Raw genomic sequence first — 9,003 nt, forward strand, 5'->3', positions numbered from 1 at the left:
TAAATGGCCAATACTGTAACCCATAATTCAAAGGAAGAACAAGGTCAAATATTTCATAGCTAAAGACACATACTGAAACTGTAGTAAAATCAACATTAAAGGTTTTGAATTTGAATCCTAAAGCTTTTCTTCCACCTATAAAATAATGCTCCTGTAAGACACTATCCATCTTCTGTTCCCTCACAATAAGATATAATTGTCTACATATTATAATGAAATGATCACTAATGACCAGTCACTATTTTTATGCCTAGTTCAGTAATAGTTACTTTCCTACCCTTGGCATTCTCCAAGTCCACAAATAACCCGATTCCCTTCTAGAGTCACAAGAATGAAGTTATGGCACTTGTGTAACCAGGGGAATCACTGGTTCCCTGTAATTGCTGTCTCTGACCATACCTGCCGGTATCTCTCTGCTCATACTTTAGAGAAAAATAATTCTTTTCCCATCATGCACAGTCATGATGGCCATAAAGTGTGCATTTACTCAAGCTTAATCTCAGTGTCCTCACTGCTGGGAAGGAAATCAGAAATCACTGCAAACTATATCATGATGAAAATAAATTTATTAATGAGAAGGTAGGAATATGTTTTGATAACCATATAATACTAAATGGAAAACGGTGTTAATCCCTGCATTCTCATTGTCATTAACTGTGCACTGCATATTTTTTCTGTTGCTATGATTTTAACACTTTGTTTTCTAGTACATTTGCAAAATTATTGCCTAGAATTGTGGAGCTTTACCTTCACTAGGTTTGTATCTATATATTTAGTCAAAACCACAATAAAACTGTATGTCCCCCCCTACAATAAAAAATAATTCCTAGCTCAAATATTTGCATGGGCAAATATGAGACCAGATATTCTTCTATGTGGTTCTGTTTAAGGAGGTATTCCCAATATCAATTCAATCATTACTATATTAGCCATTATTCTCTCTTGTACATATCAGGTTAGAAAAAAAATTGCCCATTTTTGTCTTTCAGTATCAACCTAACCTAATCTTTACCTAAATAAATTAAAAGATCTCAGAAAGAGGCTTTGTTCATTTCATTTGATTACCAGGGAATTCCTCTCTGTGCTTTTCTTTAATTTTTTGTGCTTCATCGTAATAGGGTTTCTTTTGTTCTTCACTAAGCTTGTTCCACTCTAGTCCGAGCTGGACGCTGATTTCTGCATTGTTGGCTGCTGGGTTAGCTTTGGCTAGTGCTGGCCGGTGGATCCTTGCCCAAACCATAAATGCATTCATGGGTCGCTTCACATGACCATTTCTGTCCTTACTGAAAGGAGTGTCTGGTATTCCTACATGACAAAAATTAAGAGACTAAATTAATGTGCCACAAACTCACACAATTTTAAAGTGAAGTGCACCTCTAGAACTGCCAGTATGCTAGAATTCCTCATCACCTCTGAACTCAGCATTATAAACTATAGCTTAGAATGACTCTTATCCTCAAAAAGAATAATACAGGTGAAGATACTGTGGAAGTAATAATGTTGAAGACACAGTAAACTGCTAGCTCATTATTTCTTTGAGCTTTATTAATATGTCTAACAATAATCAATGCAGTTTGTTTCCCATTAAAAATATTGTATTATTGGGGGATAGAAACTATGCATGACTTATTCATTACTATAATCCTAGCACTCAATAGATTCCCTAAATGTTAAAAGGAACTTATTTACATGCCACTGTAGTGTGCATTCAAGCAAAAATATTCACAATAATACTGTATCACTTATATATCATCATGAAGGTGAAGCTCCTGCCAAGGTGCATCATCAACACTAGTCTTATGTCCTCGGAGAAAAATAAGAGAAAAATGATAAAAGTGACATTTTTGAGAGTCATAGAAATTGAAATTACAATAAAGGAAGTTAGCTAAATTCACATCTTAGAAAATTACCCCAAAACAACTGTCTATAAACTTATATTATTTCTATTTTAGGGTTACTTGACATACAAGAAAAATGTCTAACACATTAAGGATGAAATAAGTATTATAAAGGAAGCTTCCCCTTTCTCTACTTTAATAAATGAAAACCAAGTTCAAAAACTAAGATATAACAGGAGAATGAGATGGTGGGGAAGAATCAGTAAAGAAAATAAAAACAATAAATATAAAAGTTAATGAAAGCATGAAGATTAATATAACTTTCCATGATACTCACTGGCATAGTATTCTGTCTGAATTAAATCTTAAAATAAGAATTTCCTAACTATGTATTTGGAAATAATGGATAAAAATAAAATATCTACTTGCAGTTATTGCTGTAAGTATAATCATTTCTTTGAAAGCAATTTTTCTAGCTCATTCTACAGTATTTTCATTGTCTATCAGTCCTTAGTTCTTACAATACTGGTGTTACATTTAATCATGTACTGTTTTGCCCTGGAAAAATGTTTACCATTCATTTTCAAAGAAGATAAATCACCTCTAAATTCAGTATAAACTTTCCTGTTGCCTGTCACCACTTTTTTTCTGTTGCTTGATACACGTAAAAATACTGTCACTATAATACAGTATTTTAACATGTTATCTGTAGATATAAACTGAGGACTTTGTGTTACCTAGTAAGAATATTGCTATTTTTGTGCATAAACCTTAGTTACGTCTAAATCTCATCATTCACTGGGCCTTAAAATAGACGTTTTTAAATGTTGGGGATTCTTGAACGTGTTAATGTATTTTACCGGTATATACATACAAGGCCATCAGAAGTGATACCTGTGCAGATTTTGCCCTCAAAAGAACGGTTCAATGATTTTATTTTTCTAGTTTAGGCTTCTGAACTGCTGACATGTCAGCTAGGGGACACAGACAAAGTTTGAAAACCAGATTTCCCTGCTGTGTAATACCTGCATCTGAGGGAAGCACGGTGAGCAGGACATCTTTGGTTTCAATTTTTACAGAAGGCTCCAGTAAGGACTGCATTTTGATAGGCACTGGTGGCAAGGGCACCTTGGTCAATCGTATCAGCTCCGAAGGTGGAGGTTCCTGGAATTGGATCCGAGCTCCAGGAGGAACGGTGTGGAGGGTCAAAGGGATCCCGAGGTCTTGCTGGTGCGGCCCAAAGGTGCTGGACGGCTGGGCCCGGATGACCTCCTTGCTGCCATGGACCAGGCCACTGGACGCGGGCTCTGTGGATAGCCTGCACTCCTCACGGGGTCTCCCAGGCTCCTCCGTCTTGATGACCCCCTCTCGGATGGCTGTCAGGCCTTTGCCATCCCCACCTTCCGCGGTGTCCCTCATGACCTCCTCCGCCTCTGACTTGCCCTTCTTCTCGTCACTTCGGGGGCAGTCGAGGGCGGGCCCGGAGCCTTCCACCTGAGCTGCTCTGGAGGACCGTGGGCCCGCCTCGACCATCCTCCGAGGGCCCACCGACGGATCGGAGCGGGGCCCTAGCTCCTGCTTTTCAGCCTTGACGTGCAGTACCCGGGGCAGCACCGGCTGCCCTTCGGGCCCGCAGGAGGAACTCTCGGGAGCAGGTGGCGGTGGCCGCTGCAGCAGCTCGGGCCTCAGCTGCAGCAGCGCGGGCGACGCGGTGGCGCCTACGTCCCCGGCCTGAGGAGGCGGGCACCCTGGCGGCAGCTTCACCTGCAGGAGCCCCTGCGCCCTGAGCTGGACACCCGACGCTGGGGCCTCCCAGCACGACGGGGCCACTGTCGCAGTGGTGGCCGCGCACGAGGCTTGTGGCGACGGCTGGGCCTCCGCGGCCGCTACCCGAAAAGAGGTGCCCTCGGCCGGCAGCGGGGACGGAGCGGGGCGCAGCAGGCGCGGCGGGGTCACCCGCGGCAGTTGGCGCTGCCTAGGCGGTGGCTCCGGCCTGGCTCTCTCCATGGGGGCAGGGGCGCCTGGCTGTCCCGACCAGGATTGTGAGCTCAGCCGTTTGTTGGCGACCTCCCCCTCCCCCTTTCGGTTAAGGCCCTTCCAAGGCCTTTGCTACCCAGAACCCTATGCGGCTCAAAAAGCAGCCCTCAGTCCTGGCCTTGCCCAATCACGAGCGTCCGGTGTCCCTGCCCGCCAATCACGCACGCGTCCTCTGGCCCCTCCCGCTCTCCATCGCGAGCCCGAGCACGTGCTTTCCATTTTCCCCTCTGACTCTCGCTTTGTTCCAGAGCTCTCTTCCAGCCGTTGTACTTGGTTACCCTGCTGTGCAGGGAGCGCTGGATAATGGCGTTGCACAGGAAACATGCCACTGACCTCCAGGGGGGAAAATGGCGTAAGTCCCTAACATGGGCTGGGGATCCAGGCCTTGTAAATGCTGTTTGTGCTGCCAGAACACATGAGGGGCCCCAGCATCACAGGTGACCTCTAGATCTTGTGCAGTGGGAAGATGGGGGTAATTTTGCAGCTTTTCAATAACCCCATTAATCGATTTGCTGAGAAGAGTGTTAGACTTTGTACAAGAACTGCTAGTTAAACATTTAGTTAACCACCAGTTCCTCTGGGCCCTACTTGCAACATACGTACCAAATTCATGCACTTAATTTGGATTTTACCGCTATGACTGTTTCTAAGTTCTATCATCTTTCACCTGGGTGCTGTCAACCCTATGGTGTAGTCTTTCTGTTTTTCACCCTTGTTCCAATACACTCCCACTTCCAGAGATCTTTTCAAAAATACAAATGTAGTCCTGCAGCACACCACTCTCCTAAATCTTCCTGTGGTTCCCCACTGACCACATGATAAGGTCCACTAAACTTGGCAACACCTATAAAGCCACAAATGGCTTGAGATCTATGAACTACCACCACTCACCATTCTACTCCTGGCGCTGTGGGTTCCAGACACAGCTACACTGGCTTCTCATCGATTCTCTCTTACCTCAAGGATCTTTGAATATGCCCCCAGGGCTATTTCTCCCTCGTGTCTCCTTAAACTCCTGTCCATTTTTCAAATCGCAGCTCAACTGGACCTTCTTGGAGAAGTCTTCTCTGACTCTGAAAATAAGGTCAAATCTCTTTGATGTGCTCATATCTCCATAATTTCTTTTATCTGACTCTGAAAATAAGGTCAAATCTCCTTGATGTGCCCGTATCTCCATAATTTGTTTTAAAGCTCTTATTGCAATTTGTAACTACATATTTCTTTATGCCATTATTCTACTGCCTTCATTGACTACAAACTCCTTGAGGGCAGACTGTCTGTGTTTCGCTCATCATTGAATCTGTAATGCTGACCATAGAGCCTGGCATATAGTAGGCATTCACTAAGTACTTGTTTAATTAATAAAGACTACCAAAGTCTAATAATATAATAATAATCACTACCTTCATTAAGGGTTTACTCTTATGCTAGGCACTGTACTCAGGTCCTTCTCATGACCATGCCTTCCCTTTTACTAAGGCTGTTTATTTTCAATAAGTATCACCAAGAAAAAGAGAAAAAATCTTGTATTAACATCTGCTACATTTCTAAATGATGTCCTGACTAAAGGCTATAGATTTATCTTGAGGTGGATGATTTTTGCAACCAAGACAAGCTATCTTTCAAACAAAACCTGTCCCAATTCATTTTCTAATCCCTTGTCAGAGGTCGCAAACAGTAGTTCTCAAACCAGGCAGGTAGACAAAGGCAGAGGGGTTCTCAAACTTTATCTCAGGAACCCTTTATATCCACAAAAATGGCTGAAGATTCCAAAGAGGTTTTATTTACGTGGTTTTATCTATCAATATCTGCCATTTAATAAGTGAAAACTCAGGACTTAAAAACATTTACCAATTCATTTAAAATATCAATAGTAAACCCTTTACATGTTAATATTGTCAAAATGGCCATCCTACCTAAAGCAATCCATAGATTCAATGCAATCCCTCTCAAAATACCGACAGCATTCTTCAATGAACTGGAACAAATAGTTCTAAAATTCATATGGAACCACAGAACACCCCGAATAGCCAACACAATCCTGAGAAGGAAGAATAAAGCAGGGGGAATTACGCTGCCCAACTTCAAGCTCTACTACAAAGCCACAGTAATCAATACAATTTGTTACTGGCACAAGAACAGACCCATAGATCATTGGAACAGACTAGAGAGCCCAGATATAGACCCACACATGTACGGCCAATTAATATATGATAAAGGAGCCATGGACTCACAATGGGGAAATAAGAGCCTCTTCAACAACTGGTGTTGGCAAAACTAGACAGCTACATGTAAGAGAATGAAACTGGATTATTGTTTAACCCCATATACAAAAGTAAACTTGAAATGGATCAAACACCTGAATGTAAGTCATGAAACCATAAAAATCTTAGAAGAAAACATAGGCAAAAATCTTTTGAATATAAACATCAGCAACTTTTTCCTGAACAAGTGTCCTCTGGCAAGAGAAACAAAACCTAAAATGAACAACAGGAATACATCAAGCTAAAAAAGCTTCTGTACAGCAAAGGACACCACCAGCAAAACAAAAAGGCATCCTACAGTATGGGAGAATATCTTTGTAAATGACATCTCCAACAAGGGGTTAACATCCAAAATATATAAAGAACTCACATACCTCAAAAAACAAATAGCCCTATTAAAAATGGGCAGAGGATATGAACAGACAATTCTCCAAAGAAGAAATTCAGATGGTGAACAGGCAAATGAAAAGATGCTCCACATCGTTAATTATCAGGGAAATGCAAATTAAAACCACAATGAGATATCACCTCACAGCAGTTAGGATGGTCAACACAGAAAAGACTAGAAACAACAAATGCTGGCAAGGATGTGGAGAAAGGGAACCCTCCTACATTGCTGGTGGGAATGTAAACTAGTTCAACCATTGTGGAAAGCAATATGGAGGTTCCTTAAAAAGCTAAAAATAGAAGTACTATTTGACTTGGGAATTCCACTCCTTGGAATTTACCCAAAGAAAACAAGTTCTCAGATTCAAAAAAACATATACACCCCTATTTTATTGCAGCACTATTTACAATAGCCAATATATGGAAGCAACCCCAGTGTCCATCAGTAGATGAACAGGTAGAGAAGATGTGGTACATATATACAGTGGAATATTATTCAGCCATAAGAAGGAAACAAATCCTACCATTTGCAACAACATGGATGAAGCTGAAGGATATTATGCTCAGTGAAATAAGGTAGATGGAGAAAGACAAGTACCAAATGATTTCCCTCATTTGCGGAGTGTAACAACAAAGCAAAACGGAAGGAATAAAACAGACTCCAAGAAGGGACTAGCGGTTACCAAAGGGGAGGGGTGAGGGAGGGTGGTAGCCAGGGAGGGAGAAGGGGATTGAGGGGTATTATCATTAGTACACATGGTGTGTGGGGGGTGTCACAGGGAAGATAGTGTAGCACAGAGAAGACAAGTAGTGACTGTGCCATCTTACTACATTGATGGACAGTGATTTCAATAGGGTATGGAGGGGATTGTATAATATGGGTGAATCTAGTAAGCACAATGTTTTTCATGTGAAATCTTCAAAGAGTGTATATCAATGATACCTTAACAAAAACTAAACTAAAGTAAAATATTAACAGAGAAAAGAAATATTTGTTGGGACATAGGTTTGCAGTCTCTTGGGTTGGCACCTAGGAGCCTAATTGCTAGGTTATATGGTATGTGGTACATATAACATTTTACAAAACTGCCAAACTGCTTTGCAAAATGTCTGTGCCATTTTATGTTTCCACCCACAATATCTGATGGTCCAAGTTCTCTACCTCTTATTCAACACTGGCATCATGAGCCTTTTAAATTTTTGCTATTCTAGTGGGTATATAGTGGAAATAATTGAGGTTTAAAAATCACATTTTTAGAATGAATATTGATGAGTATATTTTCATGTACTTAGGTGCTATTCATATATCTTCATTGCCTAGTTTCTAATAAACTCTTTTTGCCCATTTTTTAGGTTAGGTTGTTGGTTCCTTATTGTTGACTTTTAAGGATTCTTAACATGTTCTAGATGCAAATTCTTTATTATATATTTTGCAAATATTCTCTTTCAGACTGTGGCTTGTCTTTTCATTTTTTTCTTTTTCCATTCTTAATGGTGTATTTTGAATGGCAAAACATTTCAACTTTGATGAAGTTTAAGTCATCAATATGTCTTTATCATATCTAAAATATTTTTGCCTAGCCAAAAGTTAGAAATGTTTGATTATATCTAAATAATCTTTGTGTAACCTAATGTTACAAAGGTCCTATAAGTTCTCAAACATAGTTCTTTTTAAAATGGTATTGGCTATTCTTGCTCCTTTTTATTTCCATATAAACTTTCATATCAGCTTATGAATTGTCACCAAAAAAAGAAAAAGTCTGCTGGTATTAAGGATTGAATTGAATCTATGGATCAGTTTTGGAAAAATGAACATCTTAACAATATTAAGTCTTCCAATTTGCAGCCAGGGGACATAGCACCATTTATTCCAGTCTAATCTTTCTTAATAATGCTAAATAACTTTCAGTGTACATTTCTGAACTGTTTTGTTAAATTTATTGCTTAATAGTTTATTTTTTGATGATGCTGTAAATGTAATTGTTTTGTTAATTTCATTTCTAGTTCATTGTATGATGATTTTACATTCATATTTTCTTGCCTTGTTGTACTAGCTAGAAGCTCCAGTCCACTGTTCAATAAAAGTGCTAAGAGTGGACATCCTTGCTTTGAATCCATTGTTAGGGGAAAGCATTGCCTTTCATATTTTATCATGAAGTTAGTTGTAGGTTTTATATAGCTCCTTTTTATCCAATTAAAGAAGTTTCCTTCTATTCCTAGTGTTATAAGAGCTTTATCATGAATATTTGTTGCATTTCATCAAGTGTTTTTCTACATCTATTGAGACAATCATATAGTCTCTTCTTTATTGCAGAGTCAGCAACAATTTTTAGAGACAGCCATATAGTAAATATTTTTGGTTTTGTGAGCTATATGACCTCTTTTGCAACTGATCAATTCTGCTATCCTAACATGAAAGAATTATAGACAACATGTAAATGAATGGGCATGATTGTGATCCAGTAAAGTTTAGTTTA

The 9,003-nt window shown here is 39.9% G+C and overlaps 1 protein-coding gene across 3 annotated transcripts in view; it reads right to left on the reverse strand.

Moving 5' to 3' along the window:
- The window catches only part of SOX30 (SRY-box transcription factor 30), a 47,138-nt gene extending 43,228 nt beyond the window's left edge, over positions 1–3,910 (reverse strand). For all 3 annotated transcript variants that reach the window (XM_037025173.2, XM_073231435.1, XM_037025175.2), the window contains exons 1-2: positions 2,864–3,910; positions 1,066–1,305 (exon numbers count right to left, since the gene is read on the reverse strand). In XM_037025173.2, the coding sequence (XP_036881068.2) occupies positions 1,066–1,305; positions 2,864–3,845 (1,222 nt within the window). In that variant the 5' untranslated portion in view covers positions 3,846–3,910. The remainder of the gene's footprint in view (positions 1–1,065; positions 1,306–2,863) is intronic.
- Positions 3,911–9,003: the final 5,093 nt, after the last annotated feature.

The sequence above is a fragment of the Manis javanica genome, chromosome 1 (genome assembly GCF_040802235.1).
Source record: "Manis javanica isolate MJ-LG chromosome 1, MJ_LKY, whole genome shotgun sequence".
NCBI classification, from domain to species: domain Eukaryota; kingdom Metazoa; phylum Chordata; class Mammalia; order Pholidota; family Manidae; genus Manis; species Manis javanica.